Source organism: Pangasianodon hypophthalmus, chromosome 27 (assembly GCF_027358585.1).
Source record: "Pangasianodon hypophthalmus isolate fPanHyp1 chromosome 27, fPanHyp1.pri, whole genome shotgun sequence".
NCBI lineage: Eukaryota > Metazoa > Chordata > Actinopteri > Siluriformes > Pangasiidae > Pangasianodon > Pangasianodon hypophthalmus.
In genome coordinates, this window is record NC_069736.1 from 6,118,753 (window position 1) to 6,141,309 (window position 22,557).

At 38.2% G+C, this 22,557-nt stretch overlaps 1 protein-coding gene across 1 annotated transcript in view; it reads left to right on the forward strand.

Annotated features, from left to right (window-relative positions):
- Nucleotides 1–10,442: 10,442 nt before the first annotated feature.
- LOC113531397 (sodium/potassium/calcium exchanger 3) overlaps nt 10,443–22,557 on the forward strand; it is a 53,114-nt gene continuing 40,999 nt past the window's right edge. The window contains exons 1-2 of the mRNA XM_026922138.3: nt 10,443–10,898; nt 19,559–19,669. Of these exons, the coding sequence (XP_026777939.3) occupies nt 10,790–10,898; nt 19,559–19,669 (220 nt within the window). The 5' untranslated portion in view covers nt 10,443–10,789. The remainder of the gene's footprint in view (nt 10,899–19,558; nt 19,670–22,557) is intronic.

A 22,557-nucleotide genomic window follows, 5' to 3' on the forward strand; every position in this document is an offset into this window, starting at 1 on the left:
GCCTCTTTTTTTCCTAGTTCAATGTATTGTGATGACTATTCAAACAACTACTTGCAAAAAAAAGAAGAAAAAAAAAGAGATGCAAACCGAGTAGGTGGAAATGCCTTCTGTAGTTGGAAGGAAACGACTCCACCTGCTGGACATGAAGGGAACTGCATTACACCTTAACACTGGATGTGGTGCTTGACTGAAAATGGAAACTTTGACTTGAAATAGATTGGATTCCTGCATCTAATTATAAGACTGAGCCATTTTTTTATGATGATGAACTTTTGTCACTGTATTCAAAGACGTTTGTGAAAACCAGTGATTCACCGATAGCTGGGTTTAATAAGTGACTGCTGGCTGAAGAAGGAAACACCTCTACTCCTGTGTGTGCTGAGAACTGGGATATGTATGTATTTACAACTTCTTCTCATCCACCTCTTACCTCGTGAATATCCAGTAATGGTGATATTGCAGTGTGATTTTTAGAATAATGTGTGTGAAATGTTGGCTTCAGAGAAATCAAGGCATCAGTCTAAATTCATCACACACACACACACAGCCAGAACCTGGTCAATATTACTGTATGTTGTACATAGTACATTTTATCTTCCTCTTGTAATTTTTGATTTATTTTAGCGTCACTGTGATAAGCCGGTACCAGCAGATTCTCATATATGAAGATTAAATTATATCTTTATGTCTATGTGATGTACAGCCAAAATGTTTCAGTGTTACTTCCCTCTGAAACGTTCAGCACTTCAGCATCCTCAAACTAAATCTGGCCAGTTTCGGTCAACTGTGATCAGTGTGATTAAAAAAAAAAAACACAACGGGTTTAAACGCCACTCATCTCAGTTGTGACTGAAATTCTTTTCAGTATCATGACCAGTCGTTAAGGGTTTTGATTTGTTTCTGCGTGAACGTGGAGTTTTAACATCAACAGACAGAAACTCTAGTGTGCTCAGGCAAGTTTGATGCAAGCAGTCTCTAGTGATGCATTGTGGGATATATTTAGCCAAATGTAAATGTAAAAAAGAATTTCCTGTTCTGTTGTGTGTTGCATAGTTTTAGAGAATGTAAGGGGTCGTGAAGCACGCGAATGCACCAAGCAACTTCTACGTCCCCTTCTGTATGTGTGTATGTTAAAAAAAATGTAATAACTTATTAATCTTGCAAATGTGGATTTTATTGTTTGATGTCTTTGAACTAGAGGTGAGGGGAAGATCATTATTGAACTACTGACTCGGCAGGTATAAAGCTATCTTTTTTTTTTTTTTTAGTAGAAATTTTATTTTGTAAGAGCTCAAGCATACAACATGGTATTTGAGTTTAAGTACCAATAACAATATCAATTATTATAAATGGAATTGGTCCCTCCAGGTTTTGTATGCCACAAGGATTTTTTATGCCTTAACAGGAAAAGCTAAAGTAATCCTGCTGAAGGGATAATGAGACGCCGTGAAGGGTGAGATTAGGTTTTGTGGCTTGTCGTGTATGGAATTACATATTTTCCTGTTTCAAATAGTCAATACACATACCTTGTCATGTCTTCTTCCACCATTAGCACCTTCTTTTTATTATTTCAGACTTATCCCCTGTATGTGATTAATGTTTTAACATACCCTCATCAACATCACTACCACTTGGAACTGTATATTAGCTACAAGTGGGGAAGAGTTAAAGGAAAATTCCACCCTGAAACACATTAAATATGTTTATATTGAAATATTTGTGATGTGATTAGTGAGTCTGGTGCTAATTTGTTGATTATTGCTGTCTATTCATTATTCCTGTGAGAAGTTAGTGGTTGTGTACCTCACTGATATCCCAGGGGGCGCAATTACAGTGGACTTTTATAGAAGAAAAAAATTAAATCTTTTGCTGTTGTTGTTGTTCTTTCAGTTGCTCCCTTTAGGGGTCGCCACAGCGGATCACTGGTCAGCATGTTTGATTTGGCAAAGGTTTTATGCTGGATGCCCTTCCTGATACAATGCTTTTATTTTATCCAGGCTAGAGACAGGCATTGAGAATGCACTCCCAGTGGCTGGGTTGGTTCCCTGTGAAACCTTTCGCTGTTAGCTCCTATAAATAAAGAAAAAGAGCTTCTTTTCCTCACTTACCATTTCCCAGAGACACTCAAGGTTGTACTAATGAGAAACGCAACTATATGATGCAGTTGCAGCTGAGTTACAGAAGAGACTTGGCTTGGTGTTGACGGTGCTATTAGCATGAATGTTGAGGTTTTTGAGCAGGGTGTACAGATGAGCAGGGGAGAGAGCTGGACGGACTGAAGGACTAAAATGCTGCTGCATTGCTCTCTTTAGCTAGAGATGAATTCACACTGGCACCGCTATCACCAGGCTGGGTAACATAGCAAAAGTGAAAATAGACCAACATGTTGATGAAAGAAGTTTAAACCAAAATAGTCAGACCACACATTGATTACAAATATTGATGTGCAAGTCTTTCAGGGTGGATTTTTACCTTTAAAGAGAGGATTTTGTAGTAACTTCCTCTGTAATTTCTATAGCACATTTCTTCTAACCAACGTATAAAGATCTGTTAGCTTCCTAACGAACTTGTATACTAACTAAAGGCCTCGAACAAACTTTACTTGTGCTAATAAATTATTGAAACAACTCTTAAGATGTTGAGGGTGGATCCATTTTCAGAATTAGCAAGGGGAATTTAAGTTTTAAAAGCAATTTTTTTATGCACTTTAAGAGTTTATATGTGCTTCTACGTCCCTGGCGTTTTTAGATAAAATTATAGAGTCATATATTAGGTGTAGTTATGGGACTGCAAAATGTGAAAATGTTGTGTTAAAAATGCCAATGTCAATTAATCCATTGTGGATCAAAACTGCACTTGCTTTTTTTATTTTTTTTTTCTTTTACCTCATTTCTTAAGCTTTGTTTTCTAGCATTTGATTTGATATCATTGTAAATTGCATTGTATATGTCCAATAACTCACACAGCAAGACATTTTATTATAGACTGTAGAAACTTGATGGAAAAGGCTTAGAAACCACATGCATCTACCCGTATAGAAGCTGTAAACTAACACACTCGCATACTCACTCACACCTGCACTATGCATACTGGCCTGTGGTCTGCACAGGGGTTTGTTAACAGGACCAAAGGCAGTGGAATGTACAAAAAACACAAAGTGGAGGTCAGTGGTTCAGCTGTGCAAGCCCTGTGTTTCTTTAACCCTGTTTGTGCGATGGGCTTAATGACTGAGTGTTGTTCATCCATGTGAACCGAAGGGATACTGGCAATAAAAATAAAAAAACTGAACATTTATCTGTATAAAACACAGTCTGGACTCTATTTTTTTCAAGCACACATTTAAATAAACAGTTTGAGTATTAGTTCTGTGAATTTAGAGTATTAGTTTTGGATTTCAGCTTTACATTTCTGTGTAGGATATGACAAAGTGCCACAGATGAGCTATATTTAAAGCAAGGCAGGTTTTAAGGCATATCCATCGCTGATGCAGGTGTAATCTCAGCTGAAATGCACTGGCAGTAGAATGGGATCCTCTGGAGAGCTTAATGAATTGGCACCTCCATAAGATGCCAGAAAGTCAGTCATTAGTGCACTGTTCATTAGCTTTCTGGCAGGAATAGACCGAAATTCTGGAATGTAAGCAGATGTAGTAAAAATTAAGCATAGTACACAGAATTACAAGAGAAACAGGATGTTTGGGCAAATGTCCCTCATCCACTGTGCAAGCAACATGCTTCTGAGGCTGTAGGATGTGAAATCAGTTGAAATCTGTTTAATGCTACAAATATAAAACTGAATGAACTCTTAAAAAATGAATGAACACTACCACTATGCCCGCCAGAAACACTGGGAGAAAACCCAGAGGTAGAAATGGAAGCAGTGTCAGCTTGGTGTGTGAATTCTGGCTTTGACTGTTCTTTGACCTCAGCTACATCATTCCAGTTCATAATTGGTCTCAGTAAGAGATGTGTAGAGGCCTGTTGTATAATCACTCTCGTCCAGTTGTTATTTTTGTTTGTACCTGCCCACAATATTTTCTAACAAAATTAATTGATTCTAATATCTAATTTCTACATCCGTTGCATTCATCTCAATATCTTTCCTAATATTTCTCTTCTACAATGAATGTGCTTTGTAAAAGTTACTGGATGTTTTTTATCAGAGTGTGGTTAATTGGCAGATGTTGGTTGTGTGGAAACTTCCCGTTACCTGACAGCTTAAATGCAAAAAAATTTAAATGTGCAGGTTATAGAGTTAATAAACAGTAATCTCATGGGCCACCATTATTACTGGCATTTCCTGCAGTTTTTTTTTTTAAATCTCTAACTGTAAAAAGGATATGTTGGGTGAAACAGCAATGCTACTTTATGCTACTTAAATGTGTATATGACACAGAAAAAGTTTTGAAATTGCACATAGGGTAAACTGAGCTCTGAGTGTAACACCAGAACGTTTGACAGTGTGCAAGCTCTATTAATTTAAAGCATTAAACCATTGCCAGTTTAGTATGTGTATGTAATAAATTGTCACGTTCAATATTTAGTCACTGTGCAAGCTCCCAGCTTGGGCAGGCATCTGGTAGAAATTTTGCACATCCTTTTTTCTTTTTTTGTGATGGACTCCAATTTAATTTTAACTCACAAATGTGGCCAAAACTACAGTTTTTGATTTAGACAACTTTTTGAAAACAGTGCAGTGGGATTCAGTACAGGTGTTTTGTCCGCCGTATATACTGTACCTGTAACTGTCACTTTACTGGTAAACTGTAAGTGACATTATTGGAAAGTGGAACATTTAGGAGCAATAACAGCTCAATTGTGAGATGGAAACATTCATTCTCTAGAGTGATGATTATTGGATTTTGAAGAATGCCTGGAGAGCACCACCTACCTCACTGTGTGAAGCCAACTGTAAAGTGTAGTAGAGGAGGAATAAAGACTGACCTAGTTACAGCAATATCAAAACTTAATGTACATATACATACTTGTACATATACAGTGATAATCTACACAGTTCATTGGTTAACATTTGGTGACAAACATTTGGGGAAGACCCTTTTCTTATTTTATCAAGATATTACCCCAGTGCACAAAATGAGGTCCTGACAGAAATACCTTATATGACCAAAAGTTTGTGGACACCTGACCATAACACTTGTGTGCTTTTTGAACATCCCATTCCAGATTTAGTCCCCTATTTGCTGTTATAATAACCTCCACTCTTCTGCGAAGGCTTTCCACTAGATTTTGGGGCATGGCTGTGGGGATTTGTGTTCATTCAGCCACAAGAGCTTTAGTGAGGTCAGGAACTGATGTCGTTTCAGCATTCCAGTTCATCCTAAAGGTGTTCAGTGGGGTTGAGGTCAGGGCTCTGTGTGGGCCACTCAATACTTCCACTCCAACCTTGGCAAACCATGTCTTCATGGAGCTCGCTTTGTGCACAGGAGCACTGTCATGCTGGAACAGGCTTAGGCTCCTTAGTTCTAGTGAAGGAAATTGTAATGCTATAGATTACAAAGACATTCAATAAAAATGTGTTCTTCCAGGTTTGTGGCAAAAGTTTTGGGGAAGGCCTACATATAGGTGTGATGGTCAGGTGTCCACAAACTTTTGGGCCTGTAGTGTAGTTTGCTGTGAGCTGAGTGGAAGAGCTTGAAATGTTTGAGGCTGTTACTTCTGGTGTATTTGTGACAGGCAAGGTAAGACAACATTTCCTCTGATTATAGCCTCAATGCACAGAGCTGGTAGGACCCAATTGGCAGATTTTTGGAGCAGTCAGGGATGACACTTAGTGTTGAAAGTGAAGAAGTGTGTGAGGGACACACGCTGCGTCGGAAATCGCGCCCTCGCTCACTCTTTTATTATTCACTATACAGTATTGAACATTCCATATACAGCACTATATAGGGTGGCAGTAATGGAGACATTTGACTGAATTTATACAACATTTACTGACCTGCTGCTACATAAAAAATGGAACCACTAAAATAAAGAAGAATAATAAGAGAGTTTCTTTATTAAATACACATTATACAATGGATAGTTTTGGGTTCTAAATTCTGATTGGCTATAAGCATTGTAAAATCCTAGATATACGAAACCTGTAATGGCATCACAATAATTGAAATCTGTATTCATTTGACAAGTTTTAAACCAATACAAAAGTTACACTCAAGCCATTCTTCTGTCCATAGAATATCTTAATCTTTGCCTGTTATGTTGCTTAGCCACCATAACTCACTGTTAACATACTCAAGAGAGTCCATTTCAGTGATTTTATCAGAGTAAGGGGGTCTAAGAACATTCTTATTTTATGATAAAACCACTGTAATGCACTCTCTTCAGTGGCTTATTGCTTTAATAAACAGCTACCAGATGGTTTTATTTTACTTTTAATTTACCTTTATTTTTTGCATCTCCGGTATTGATCCTGACAAATCCATTTCGAGCTGATTATACTTCCAGTTTGTACACCATATTTATAGTGCATTATGGGCAGTATGTTGCACTAACTCAAAAACATAATTTGTCCACTGGGAATTCAGAGAGCACTACAAAATGGTTGCACCTCAGTCAGTGCACTATATGATGAATAGGTAATGAATCCAGATGTGGCAACAGACACTTTCTTGTGCTTCTGACTAAATTTCAGGCCAATCAGAGCAGGATAAGCACGTTTGATTTTTTTCCCACCCAACTCTGGATGTAGTCAGGTACTGTATGCTGATCAACAGAAACACTTAATACATAAAGATAGATAAGTAAGGAATAAAATGCAATGGAGCATGTTGTCATAGGAAAATAATAACCAATGGGGTGATGTGATGCAGCTCATTTTGAAGCAGACTTAGTGTTACCACACCAAAGTTGATTCTTTTCTGTTAATAGCACATCCTGGCGTGTTTTATCGATCTTATACCACAGCAATTTGCCAACTCTAGTTATTTTGGATTTATTTAAAAATGACATCCTTTTTATCTGTCTAGGCTTACATTTTTTGAAGCATCTGTGAGTTACTTCCTGTTATCATTCAAGTTATAACAAGTGTATGAAGTGAAATCTTTTCTTTTCATAATCTGGTAGGTGTTAATATGAGCTAATAATTTGCATAGTGTATAGTCAAATGAAAACCTTACAAGTGTGACATAAATTAGAATTTAATTCTGGATTCTGAACACTTGTTAAGAGCTGTAACACTTGCATTAAATAAAATGGAAATGGTGCACTTTTGTAACCAGTAAGCAATGCAAAATAACAAAAAAAGGTTTTCATTTGACTCACCCTCATAAATAACTTACTACCCTCTGCTGGAGAAGCCTAGATTTGCATGTCTTCTTCATACTGACAACCTCGAGTTTCCATCACAAGGTTCAAAAATTGGTTGCTTCCCCCTGAGAAGCAATTGAGCTCACAAAGCCGAAATGGTTCCTAGGCTATATCCCCTGGTGGAGATGAGATTGTGTGATGAACCACAGTTCTTTTAGTTTGAGGACAACATACTGTTGCACAGCAACCAGTCTTAAATCGAGTTATTAAATGACCTAGTTGTGCAGCTATGTAAATCCCAACTGTGATCTGACTCGCTAAGCAGCCTGGCTTCCTGTAAATTATGCACAGCGTTATGCTTAAGAATCTCATCAGGCTTATGATGCCTCTTGTGACTTACAATATGCAATTAATTGGATAACTTGGAATTTAAAAAAGTAAGTGAAGCAATGTTTAAGCAAACAAAGTGAGTGAGCTGAATCAAAGGGGATTTCTCCATGACAGGGTTATCAGTGGACAGGAGTCTGTATTTACCACCATTCTACACAAGAAGGCCCGAAGATTATTAAACAGAGCTGACAGATTTACTGCTACGTTTCAGCCACACACATACACCCACACAATCAGGCACTCAAACACACACATACAAGCACACACTCTTTCTATTTCTGAAACTTGAAGATAGAAAACGACAGAAAGACACTTGAATGCAAATTCATGTACATTCCTGTTCACTCCTTGAAACAAAGTCCTAAAAATGCACATTCACACTGATGTGCATGGTGACTGGAATAAGGAACGTACACAGACATAGGAGACCAGAATTCACTCACACTCCAGAAATCTTCCTTTTCATGTTCACGGTTCAGCAGTGGGATGTACATACACACCTAAATGCACACACACTAATGCAGATAAGAAAGGGTTATATGCACTGTACATTTTCTCTAGTCAAAAACTAGGCAGCTGAATGAATAAATTAAAACCCAAGCCTGCAGACTTCTTCCACCACACACACACAACATCAGCACTAGTGCTACACTATTCATTTAGATTGAATAAACCACAAAAGTTCACGAAATTACACTTAAAGGAAAAATTAAGATGCAATGTCAAATTATTTCAGAAACAAAAATATTTTATAGTCAATTTAATTATTTATCCACAATATTGCTTTACTGTTGCTTATATTTAGCTTGATCTACACTAACTGAGTTCTATGTAATCTTTAAAGGTTGAATCTCGGATGACCTCCAAGATCACTATATCGTATATGCTAACTACTCGGGATATTGCATTATAGTGTAGCAGAATCTATACAGTGCGCAGTGAAGTGTATGACCACTTGTGCACAGACACAGTGTGACATTTTAATCTTCATCTATTTGTGATGTACTTTGACAAATTTTGCACCTTGGCTTTGTTTTTGTGAATCAGCATTGTAGGTGGTTACATAACAAATACTCGACTACTCATATCCATCACTAATCTGTGTATTTTCACTGTGTACCTTCCTGAGCCTTGCATCATGTGCAGTTGTTTTACAGGCACCTTGTCCTTCAACAGAGCCATCCATAAACGAGAGGGTCATCAAAACATGCTGGCTGGAGTATTTCAGAGTGAGAGTTTTGCTAAACAGTGTGTGCCCCGAGGAACGCTTTATCGTTCTGGATATGGCACCTATGGACAGCTGATGACAGTAAAACGCTGGCTTATGTCTTTATTTGGCTTGTATCTTCAAGCAAGATGAGAGAAATATGGCTGAAAGGGGCTTGGAGTCAGCTGTGTTCTGTAAACAGAGGAGAGTGAGAGAGAGAGAGAGAGAGAGAGAGAGAGAGAGAGATAAAATGCTTTAGTGATGCTTAGAGACATGAAGCGAGGATTTCTCAGTGATTCAAATGAATCAGGTTCCCTTTCATTTTGCCCCTGGATTCATTCCCCTTGCATTTCAAAGCCTCAATTTTGATGCATAAATTCACAAACACAAGCTGCTGCTTGAAGCAAAAATGATCCAAATACTGGCTGTGACTGTTTTAGAGCGTATCCAGTCTGCATACAAATGTTCAACAAACCCATACAGCGATGAAATAAAGACAACCTGAAATCAAACCTGATCTTCTTCACCTTGTCAATTCATGTTTCTGGTTATATTCTACACAAGTCATCAGTATCAGTCACTTAAAATAGAAAATTTGTTGCTTTTTTTTTTGTAATTTTTCCATCCAAATGCATTGCCATCAACCAGTTATATAATTTTTTTTAACAGTGCAATCCAGCTCTAATGATTAAACCATATTTTATACATTATTTCATGCCTAAATATACAGTTTTCCTTTAAAATGTCACTTTATGTTAAAAAATGCATTATAATTACCATTTCGTGTTGCCTTTTGACACATTAAATTGTTTAATTGCAGGTGATTTTTATTAAACTGCAGTAAATCTTATCAAGAAAATATTTTACCATCTTAATATAAAAAAAAATAAAATAAATAATAATAAAAAAAACCACAACAGGGGTGGCATTGTGGTGCAGCAGGCAGCGTTGTTGCCTCACAGCAACAGATCAGTGGTTCGATCCTAAGCTCGGGTTACTGTCTGTGCAGAGGTTCATGTGGGTTTCCTCTGGGTTCTCAGGTTTCCTTTTACCTCCCAAAAACATGCTGGTAGGTAAACTGACCTCTGTGAGAATGAACGTGTGAAAGTGTGTGTGCATGGTGCCCTGTGATGGATTGGCATCCTATCCAGGATGTATTCCCGCTTTGTGCACAGCGCTCCTGGGAAAGGGTCCGAATCCACAGGAACCGTGACCAGTGGTTACCGAGGATGAATGAAAGAATTAACTGAATAATTTGACTACAGTTTATCTCAGTGTTTGCTTAGGTGGAAGTGATTTGAGGGACATTTTGGTTTAAAACTGCACAGGGTATTGTTTATTCACCTTTAATTCATATACAATTTATCTCTGTCACTCCAGACTGAATACTGAAGCCCCCAGAGTGAATGTTCAACACGGTGGAGGGGAAGAAGGGCTGATCTGAGAACAGCTTTGGCGTAAAACGTGCAGTTTGTCGCCCTCTAGTGGCTCTTCTCATGTGCTGATTGCAACACTAGACCACGACCACTGGCGCGAGCGCTGAGTGGGAGTGGTGTGTGTGTGTGTGTGTGTGTGTGTCTGAGTGAGAGAGAGAGAGAGTGTGTGAGAGAGAGTGCGTGTGTGTGTGTGTGTGTGTGAGTGTGTGAGAGAGAAACAGAGAGGGAGACGTTTCCCAGCCGTGAGGCATGTGAGTAAATCCTGAACTCCCGTACGTCGAGTCGCTCGCGCGCTTCGAAACGGCCGCCGCGGAACCGTTAGCGTTTAGGCGCGCGCTGAAGATGCATCCAAACAACTTCGAATTGAAGGCAAACGGAGCGTAGGAGCGGCGACCTCAAAAGTTTTCCAAGTCAGTCGGAGAGGAAGCGCGGCCACGGGACCTCAGGACGGTGAATAATAATGTTCTGAAGCGGGGGGAAGAGAAAAGGCGATGAAGCCGGTGACGCGGAGCGGGAGGCGGCGGCCCTTCGCGCGCCTCTGCTGCGGCGGTTTCGGGCTGCTCGCGCTCGCGTGCCTCGCGCGCCTCCAACACCTGACAGGTACGCGCGAGCGCTTCAACTCCAGCCGCACGCGCACACCTCACCTTAATGATATATTTTATTTTTTTTTTTTTTTGTGATATAACATGAATTCATTGTTGTTTCGACCACTAAAGGGTTTGTGAAGCTTTTGGTTTTAGCCTACTTTGCTTTCCCAGCCTGTTGGAATTTATTTATTTATTTATTTATTTATTTATTTATTTAGCGCAGCTTGTCTAGTCTATTTAGTGAGAATGAATTAACAACATAATAAGGCTGATTAATAGACTATAATCCTTCAGTGTACCAGAGGTATAAACAATACCTTTAATTTTGATCAGACATTATTTCCATACCTGTACATTATGGGATGTTTTAGCATCTCCATCAGTGTTACACCTCCAGCATCTTGCCCGCCGGCTTTGGCGCCTTTATCCTCGCGTGACCTTCTCATTTTCCCGCCAGACCATGCCTCATTAAACTACACTTGAGGGCAAACAGACTATATCAACGTCACAACCCTGTTCCTTGGCCAGAAATGGTGATTAGTACCAATTAAGTCCAGGTACCACACCCTAACTGGCTTGAATGAAGCTTGACCTGTTTACAGGTCATGGATGATATGCATACAGTGGTCAGACTTTCGTGTAACCGTATATCGAAATATAATTTCATGCTTTCTGATGCTTGTGTAAGATTATATCTAAGAATTAAAAAATCTAAGAATGTAAAATGTACACAAACCATATTTTTTTCCAGCTACAGGGTCTGAAATTTTGGAACTTCCCTTTCTGTTAGAAAAATGCAATGTCAAGCTACTGGTGGAAAAACATTTCATAACAGAAAGCTGTGCTGGTCCTTATCCAACCTGCAGATTAATCTCATGGCTATGTGTGATTTCGAGGCTTGGTCCTAAACCACACAATGCACACTACATACAATAGTATGCCTAAATATAAAGCCTCCGATGGCGTAGTGTTTTAATCTGATAGTGTGCTGTTTCTGATGCGGCTCAAGCATTCGAAACTCGCTATTGCTCAGTGTTACAGAAGTGATATGAAAATAAAATAAGTTTATTGTGCACATCAGTGTGGCTATCAGAGATACCCAGAGTACCAGAATTAAGTGCAAGAGCTTGTGTTTTAGCTACCATCAACTGGTTAGCAATTACTGTGACTGCCTATTCAAGCAGCAGTGCCCATGCATCGCCAAAGCTGTGGTGTAGCTGAACAAACTAATCACCTAGATACAGAATAAGCTGTGGCTGATGGATAAAGAATTGTTCCACTGTAATCTCACAGGATGCTTTGTGCACCAGACCACAGACTGAATGAACGCAGGGGTGTTCCCTGTGGTTCTGTGCATCTCTACGGCTGATGCAGTTGCCTGTTAGCTTGAGCTACCTAGCTAAAATCTACTGTAGAATAGTTATAGTGCATTTTGTTATCTAATCTGTGTATTTTGTTCTTCGGGCTGTCAAAAAAAAGTCTGGTAGGAACCAGTGTTAGCATGCACAGGATAAAAACACAGATTAAGCAGATTGAGCAACTTCTCCACAATGTGGATAAATCTGCTGACTCTCAGCTATCATTCACTGGCTACCCACAAAAAAAGAGAACAAATATGCCTTAGCAGTTCTCCAAAAAATGGTAAAACTCTATCAGTCCTTTTCATCTTACAGATACTTTCACTTTCTCACGCTTGTTTTTGATTTACACTCTGACACTTTCTCTCTTTCCCAATTGGCTTCTGGCTCCTGCCAGTCACCATGTAGTTGGACTTCTTTCTTTCCTAAAGTTGGGCTGTGATGATGTTTGGGTGACTCAATAATAATGTTTTTTTTTTTCATTTAAAAAATAACATCCTTTGCTTGAAATAGAAAAGACTAGATTATGTTTCTCCAGCTGAGTCAAGAAAAAACAATTACAGCTTGTCCCATTTCTTGTTAAAGCTGCCTCAAGCTTGCTTCTTTCATCACATATTCAGTTATTGTGTACAGAAACCCATAAGTATCTAGGCAAAACATTTTTGGTACATTACATTAAGCAGTAAGCAAGAAAATCTCACAGCTGTTACAGCTTAATTCTCTGAAGCACATGGCTGCTTTATCATAACTAAGAAGCCTATAGGCTATAATTACCTGTACAGAAAACTTACTGCAGAATGTCACTGTATAAATCACACTTAGCATATAAAAGTTATCTAAAACAATATTCTCATCTATAACAAGTGCACATTTTTCATAGTTTTTGAAGAAGTCTGAGAAGAAGGTGAATTCTTTACAATGAGTCATTAAATCATTTAATACATACATAACATGGTTTAAGTCATAATTTCTCCATGATTCAAACTGGAGAGATTAAAAACCAACCTGGAGGTATACACAAAAAATAAAAGTACAATGAACTGTATGCTTATTAAAATTAATGGTATTAAATAATGGTAGGAATAAAGCTATGAAAAACGTATTTATATGTATCAGTAATGTCTTTTTACTTAAGGTGAAAGTATTAAAAAGTCTGAAAAAGTGAAAATAGCAACTGAAAGAAGAATCTGTATTTTTGCCTGTGCTTCTTGGCCTTAAACACTGCTGCGAGTGTTTCATGAGTAAAAAGGCAATGAAATACATAAAAATCTAAAATCAGAAAATCGTGTAGAAGGGATTAGGGGTGAGTGTGTTGACTCTGGAGAGCAGATCTGTGTTCTCCTAGCACCTGCATGGAGGCCTGTCCATGATCAGTACTTGTTAATTAGGGAACCTACAAAGCAAGCTCCACAATAAAGCCACAGGTGATCAGCTTATCCTTTTGATTGGAGCTGGGAATAAAAAAAAAAAATCAAAGAAGGGAAGCAGGGCATGCAGGTTATATAAGTGTTATATAATTCAGATGAAAGAGTTGTGGCTGCTCTGCAGCATGCAACATGACCCACTGAAAATCCTATATTTCAGTTTTTACTGAGATTGCATGATTGTCAAGATAAAAAGATTAAGAATATATAGGTCTGGTATAGTAAGTGCTTAATAAATCCAGTTACAGCATCCTTTTTAAGACACTCAATTAGCACTAGTGACATCTAGCACCATTCCTCATTCCTCATTTTCTATAAGGTTAGAATAAAGAAAACATGTTGAAGATGTACATTGCTGCCTTACTGCTTCCTCAAATGAGCGTTTTGGTATAGACAGTAAGTCCACCTTCTAGTAAGTCCACCTGTTTAATCTTGACATGTCTCATGGTGACAGCAATATATTGTGTTATGAGAATTCTTAGGTTTATGGATCTCATGAAATATTGCTGTAGCTTGGACAATCTGCACAAAATGGACAACTGATTGTTATGCATTCATGCCTTATTTGACCTTTTTGGATTTTGACCTGTTCTTCAAACCTGTGTTTGGCCTCTTAATTGAGAACCTCACCAGTACTTGATTTTAAGTGTATCAATTCAGGGTGGACAAATTATAAGTCTATTAACTAGCCCACTTGCCATTGAAAGCTCTAATGTGCTGCCCATGTTTTGGTTGCCTGGAAAATTTCCTAGACTAAAAATGGTAGCTTTTTTTAAACAAAATATTATAGATATTATGCAAGTCTGGCTAGCATCTTTATTTACTCTTTTGATATGTTCAACTGCGAGGCGACTGCGTGTCATGCTAGCAGGAGAATTATAGGACGTCTTTGTGCTGCACTTTATTTTGCTTGGTCTTTTCAGTGTTTTCACTTATTTGCGTGTTCCTGATTGTGAAAAGGTCATCTATCAACCATGCATGCTAATTAATCCGACTAGTAAAAGATGATGTGTGTGGTGCAGCAGGAGGTGAAATTCAAAGCGAATATTTGGTGCTATAAATTCAGCATTGAGATGTGTTTCACTGTGAAGTGTATTTTGTTTAAACATACATACTAGGTATATAACCAGAGACAAATACAGTTTATTATTTGGATACAAATACAGGTACAAATAGGAGGCGTACTATTCATTGTTTACAAAAATGGGAAGTCTTTACTGTCATGTGACCATGCTGTCTGATGCATTTACAGCGATTATTTATGACATGCTGACAGTGCTGGCGTTTCTACCACTGGGTTTTTTTCTCCAGTGTTTTCCAGTCTTTCCAGGGGCTAAGCGGTAGAGTGTGTATTTAATAATGATAATAATAATAATAAGAAGAAGAACAGCGACAACAACAAAACACTTCCGGCTTAGACCACGCCCCCTTTGAGTTTAAATCTGAATACAGACACAGATACAAATATTTGGAGCGCTAAACAGATAGACAGTGACATCGCGTTACACCTCAACACGTACAAAATATAAAACTTTTGTGAAAGTCGATAGTGACAATAGTGAGTAGGGCTTTTTCTTTCTCTTATTGAATAGGAGATGAAACAATTGTGACCACTAGCCTACTTGTCCACCAGACAACTATGAATAAACAAATATATATAGATGTACACTTAACCTTCTTGTCCCAGGTGTCCAGGCAACTGATTTGTTTACTCCTGAGTTTTGGATAGACCTGGCCTTTGATGCTGACCTGAGATCAGCTCTGATTCATCCTCTACCCTGAGAAAAATAGGACAAAACTCTGTCTTGGACAGAATTGGAAAAATCTTCAAATTTTAAAAGTTACACAATTCCAGTGGTACCTATTATCCTCTGATGTACAGGTGTCAAATTTAAGGCCCAGAGACCAGAAATGACCCACTGCCTCATTTCCTTCAGCTCGCATAAACTTTCAAAAATATATATTGAATCTGCGTGGAGTTGAGTGCTATCCAACATTTTCACTCTGCAGCTGTATTGCCTACAGTTCATACCAGATGTGTTGCGTAAACACATCACAAATATATGACCAATCCACACTGCACATGCACGTGTCTCCAATTTGTCTGTCTATGTATATTTTCCTCTTTACTGCTACAGTAAAAAAAAAAAGCTGTGGTAGGAATGAATACATTTTTTGTCATTATGAAACAAAACAAATATGGTAAACCCACTCATGATCATAATCTGATTAGAGAGTAGATGGACATCAGTGACAGGGTGGTGTAACACAGCGAGACACGGAGCAGAGTTACTGTTTCCCCACAAAAGTTGATTATTTTCCAATTATAGCGCATCCTGAAATGTTTTATTCTTTGTATACCACAGCAATTTATGAATAATTACAATTTTTAATGCATTAATGAATGGCATAAAATAATTTTAACCGTTTATAGTTACGTCAGTTAATGGTGTCTCTGGAGAACTAGTGGTTAGGCCACAGTGCTCTCACATCTGCAGCCTGGGTTCGATTCGCGGCCAGGGAACCAGCCCCAGCCACTGGGGTTGCATGCAACAGTGCGCTCTGAGTGCCGGTCCCAAGCCTGGATAAAATTGGGGAGGGTTGTGTCAGGAAGGGCATCTGGGGTAAAACTGTGCCAAATCAAATACGCGGACCAATGATCCGCTGTGGCGACCCCAAACGGGGAGCAGCCAAAAGAGAAACAACATAGTTACATCATTTAATGTTTTAGAATGGCCGAGACAAGTTGGTCACTTACATTTTAACAGCTATAAACAGTCGTTCCCTCATCATCCTTGCTTTTTGTCTCTCTTAAAGTTAATTTTAAAAAAAAAACAATGCTGCTTGTCATGTTACCAAGAAATCCATAAATGTTAAATAAAAGTCTCCATACAGAAAACGTAACAATGATTTTACATTTTTCTTTGTTAATGAAAAATCGTAGTCTTAGTATGGCTCAAGAAGAAATTCAGTTTGACAGCCCTGTTCTGATGAAAGCCTGAAGGAGATATTGTAAGTGTGCACAAAATAACTCCATGAACAAGTACCAAATATGTGTACTAAAGAACCAATGAGGAAACAAATTGGTTCCCAGTGCTTAAATCAAACAGAATAGAACACAGAAAACTGGAACCTTTTCAAGCCACAGTGACATTAATAAGATACAAAGGATCTTTCTTCGAATTTGGAGTTTCACTGTTAACGGTGTCTCATAGAATCATTAATCATCCACAGAACCACCCCCGCCCCTCCTGAAGAACCTTTTAAAAGCGTGTTTATTATGCGTGTGATGTCTGCCGCACGCTGATGTTGATGGGGCTCATTTGACTTGCATATGGATCAGGGCCACGTTCTCTTCATGCCTGCAGCATGAAAGACACGGCAGCGCACCATTCTTGGCCAAGAGTGACCACTACCATGTTCTCCTGAACCATAGATGAATCATGGAACTGTAAAAGGAAACAAAAAAGAACAACCTCTGGCTGCTACCTGATGATCATTAAACAGATCTGGATAAGAGAACAGTCTGTTCCCATCCATGCCTCCTCCCTTTCTCTTTCTCTCGCCGTGTCTCTGTCTGCGACTCCCCTCTTCTGTCTCCGCATGATTATGTGTATCACTTAGCGGGTAAATATACCCACCTTGCCACAAATGTGCTCGTCTCTGTGTGTGGCACTAGAACCATGTTTCATTTTTACTGTCTGTGTGGCGATGTAGGGACGGCACTGTTGATTTTCTCCATATATAGCTTGGCAAAATGGAGGGTCCAGATAAAGCATGTCCTGTAAAGAGAGAAAGATAAGAGATGTTTTTGGCCACTCAGAGATTCATTTGAGCGAAGGCACTGTGTATGAATGTTTGCAGAAGGAACCGAAATGACTTTTGTATATGCAGTTGTGCTGTCTTTATCTCAATCCTGCTATGATGTATTGACCAGGTCAACCTAATTACACAAATAATTTACTTGAAGGACTCACTCAAGCATGGTCTATGATTCGAAGTTGGAGAAATATTAATCTTGGGTTTCATCCAAAAGATTGGCTGCTGATGAGAATAAAAATATGCCGCTCCTAAAATTGGAGGAACAAGGCTTCACTGAAGCCAAAGGCACGTTATTGGAAAGAGACTCATAGCTGCTATCTGAGCTTCAAAGGCTTGAAGGACCAGGAGTTTGTTCACACTACTAAATGTCATTAATGGGGAAAACCACCCTGAACCACTCGCACAACAACATTTGTAATTAGCAGTGATCTTCATTGGCATCTAAGTTTTATGTTGAAATGAAATTCTGAATTGACTTTTTAAGTTTAAACTTCTTTTGTTGACATATTGGTCTTGTTTTATTCATGTTAACGGTTTACCCACAATGCCATTTGTGGATTTAGTGCTACAAGTGTAGAAAAGAGAATATTAGTTGGTGCAGCATCAGCTGATTTTTTTTTTTTTAATTTTCCTGGTAAATGAATATTTGAGCTCAGTTTATAAACACATTTTTGAGAGCTAGGCAAATCCAAATAGCCCAATATATGAAAAATTTGTTTCACCAAGTGTTCTTATTTTCATCTCATTAATTTTATGTGTTAATTTGCATATTGCTGTAAGCTAAAGAAAGCTTTTTCAGAAAGCATAATTTCCCGTTTGTTTTTTTCTTCAGAAATAATGACTCACCACAGAAGTGACCCATCAAATCAACTTGTCATAATGTTTAACAGTCTTTGCATTAGCATGTGATTACTCATGGATTTAACTCCACAGCCAATTGTCGTAATTAATCTCGCAGTGATTCAGAGTGCCAATGTGAATCAGTGAAAAATAAATAGTGACTAGAGTGACTCCCACCCACTGCAAGCCTCCAATATTTGCCTTGTTCATTTTGTTCCTCTTCACCTGATGAGTCAAATCAGTCAGAGGGTCGATGAAAATACTACTTGTAGTCAAAAGCGCTTCCAAGCGAGCCCACTCATGTTTTCACAGAGCAAAAATAAAGCTTGTCTGTGTGTGTGCTGTGTGAAATGTGACTGGGTTTATAGTGCAGTGTGTAAATGTTTTTTTTTGTCTCATATTAGGAATCTCTGTTCATTCTTCTGCTGTCAGGCCTTAAAGACATTTTAATGTTTTTTTTTTTTGCAGTACAAAATAATGAATCATCATTGTGATCAGTGATTGTTTATTTCTTGAATTCTTGTAATAATGTTATATTTTTGGTGGTCTGTGAAAGCCTTTCGGAAATTGCTGTAGCTGGAAATAACATAAATGAGACACACATTCTACCTATTGTTGGGAAACCATGAGTTCGAATCTCAATGATACCACAGTTACCCAGGAGCTAAGGGTACTTATGCTATCTGGGTAGGAAGGATGGCATACTCTCTCTTTTCCCATGTCAAGCAGATTGACACTAGCCAGTCATGGCTTTCTGTGAGCTCAAGTATGCGGAAGAGGGCAGATTGTGCTTTCCTCCAAGTATATAATGCTGCCGTGTGATACAGCATGAACAGAAGTTTGAAAAGATGTGTTTGGTTGGCTTCATGTGTCTCGGAAAACCGCAAGCACATGTTAGGCTTGACTCTCTCTGATTGGTAGCTGTCGTATGATAAGGGAGAGTTGGGTGGTAGGTGGGAATTGGCAGGTGACCAAATTGTGGGAAAAAAAAAAAGCATACACTGTGGTAAATGCTGTTGTCAGACTAAAGAAGTCTAAAACTTTGCTAGCTAAGTGTGATTTACTTACTGTTTGATCACATTTTTGAGTACATTCCATAGAGAAATGGATGTAAGCCTAATCAGTTCAGTTTGTGATCAGATACAAGCTGTCAAAACAATATATATTAGAAAATGTCAAAGTTTGACCATGTAAATAGATCCACTCTCTCCTCTCCTATTGTCTTACAGTGACAGAACCTTCAAGCTCAGACCCGGCTGAAGACGTCGGCCATGACTGGATTGGACGCAAACTGATGCAAGACAGAATCGAGAACCACACTCTAGAACCTCCTCGAGCAGGTAAGATAGTCATCTATGCTATTTATAATTAGACTACGAAGACCAGGTCTGACAGTTGACAGGTAAAGAAATGGTGTTTGGAAAGGTTCTGGTATGAAGATGACCCCAGACAAATAATTTAATACTTGTTTATTTTAAAGTCGCCTCTAAAACTGTAAACTGTAAGCACACACCATGTTCGGTTATACAATTATCATACCGTTCGTGCCGTGTCTGTGTAATACAGTGTGGCTGCAGCTGTGTGTATGCCAGCAAACAGTGGAGGCAAACAGTATTTGCGTGGTTCTCCAAACTTATAACCACCAAAAGGTAAAGTTGGCTTCTCTAAAAGCGAAAATGTTCTGGAGTGGCTGCAAGAGCTTGCCAAAAATGTGCAGTGAACGAGATGAGAGAGTAAACAGAATGATGGATGAGAGTAAACAGAAGAGGTTCACTGTGTAAGAAAAAAAAATTCGAACAAACTGTGAGGCCATGAGATGAACTCATGAAACATACACAAACCACACATATATGTACACATATAGTATATACGGTATATATATTCTTTTAGAAAGATTGGACGTAATAATGGTTCTTCAGAGTCACGAAGGTTTCTTAATGGAGCACATGGCAGCTATAATCCACTTGGTAAGTTCTTTGGAGACACTTTGTAATTGTTAAGTGTTCTTAAAGTGCCCATGAAATCAAAAAAAGGTGTTGTAGAGCTTTTTATACTTGTCTTTTGGGATTGTGGGCACAATGTTTCATAGACATTCTTATTTTAAACAAATCGATGACTCATACTATTCTTGTCCATTTTGCGTCCAATCAAATGCTCAAAGGTGGTTTGTGTAATTGTAGTCATGCAGCTTCTTGAAAATGAATTCCCCTTCCAAAGAAACCCTTGTGTGTTTGAAAAAATGCTTGTACTTATTCTCCCTACAAAACTTTGAGCGCAGCTTGAACATATTTGATCTCGCTCCAAAAACATGACAAGCTGTACTAACTGTAATGGTCTATGTGCTGTGAAGTGCAGTTAATATACAGCTAATATGTTTGTATAGCATGATGAGGAAACAACGTTTGGAGGTTTATTAGTGTGTGTGTGTGTGTGTGTGTTTGTGTCTGTGAGTGTGTGTGTGTGTGAGAGAGAGAGAGAGAGAGAGAAAGTTATCCAGAAAGCTCATTTCTCAATACTTTTATTTCACTGCCTCTTGTTAAACGGCAGACTTTTTTTCTTTCCCCCGTGGGAAGCCCAGTGCCCTCGTTGCCTCATGAGGCTCACGGTGGGAGAGAGAGAGAGGGAGAGGGAAAAATCTGCTGTAACAAACCAGTGACAAATGACCCACAGCTCACTACCAGTCCAACGCACGATGGTTGTAAACCTCTGCGAACATGACAAAATCAAATTGTACTAAATGACAGTGAGAAATCCTGCAAGCTCTTCAATATGTTCCCAGCCTGACTTCCTGTTTAAAAATCAAGATACAGAATCAGATCATGGCTCTCAAGCCATCTCATGGGTACTTTAAGCTTCAGCTGTGGTTCTAATTGGAGCACTCTCTGAAAGAGCAAATTCTCTTGTAGGGTTCAACTTTTAAGGCTTCCACAAGAGTTACACACAAAAGACCAATTTTAAGGTCCTACATTATTAGAATTTTTTTTCCTTTGGATAATTCAACTTATAAAGGTGTTGTCCTTTGGGTTTGGTCTGGGTAGACAGTTCTGAAAAATAGCTTTTAAGGGTTTCCCAGGAGAGATAACCTGAAGAACCCTTGTAGATTTAATCTGTATTTCCAAGAGTGTAGTTTTGAATCATAGACTTTTAGGCTTATGTAATTCTCCATTAGCCTTTGACTAAGTTTCCTTGTAAAATGTTTGTTGCATCAGGTGGAAAATGTTTTAAAGGGCTTCTCCTTGGAATTTTTTTGAAAGCGTTCATCCCAGGCTACAGACTCTGTAATGGTTCCCCTGGGGACAAAATAAAGGACCGTTTGGAGCAGGGGTATTCAAATAAAAATTACATTACATAAAATTCCTTCGTTCATATAAAGGTCTGGATGAACATCTAACATGACTGAATTGCAACAACAATTAACTTAATGATTAATGATTAGTTTATGACTGTTAATGAAATATAATAAGACATAAAATATATCTAACAGCTGTTTTATTTTGAACATACCTTTAAAAACAAATGAGAAATTGTAGGGTTATTCTTCATTAGAAAAATAGCATGGAAAATATTTCTAGAAAAAATGTTTTTAAAAAACGTAATTAAATTATTTAAAATATTGGAAGTTAATATTATTAACATTGGTATCTGACAGTGGGATTTGATTTCCCATCCAGGAACTTCTCCCAGATATTCCTTTTCCATTTCTGCATCATGAAATAGCATGTTATGTTTTGCTAAAACCCAGACTAATCTTAATGAGCATTCATTTGCCTGCTCTTGGGCTGTAAGAGATTGGAGCAGCACTCTGATATACTTTTCCTGTTGAACTTTGAGTTGGTTTATTTTATTTGTCATCAGAACTGAATTTTGTGAGTAGGTTAATTCAAAGTACTTTTATTTTGTTTCATAATAGTGCTTCACATTAGCACTTTTTGAGTAATGCCACAGGGTCTGAAGAGATGAGACACACCAGGGGAAAATAAATACATACTGTCCATTCTTCTTTAAACATTCTGTTTCCATCGATGGCTTTTCTTTTTTTTTATCACTTCACTAATCAGATCAGAAAGGGTACATAAGATAATAATCTAAAAGAAATAAAAAAAAATCATGATAATAATGATAAATGAAATTTAAAAATCTACAAATGTCTGTAAAATTCATCCTTTTGTGACTGAATTTCTCTAAAGCTGTAACATTTCTCTGGTTTGTTCTAAATAATGTACATAAA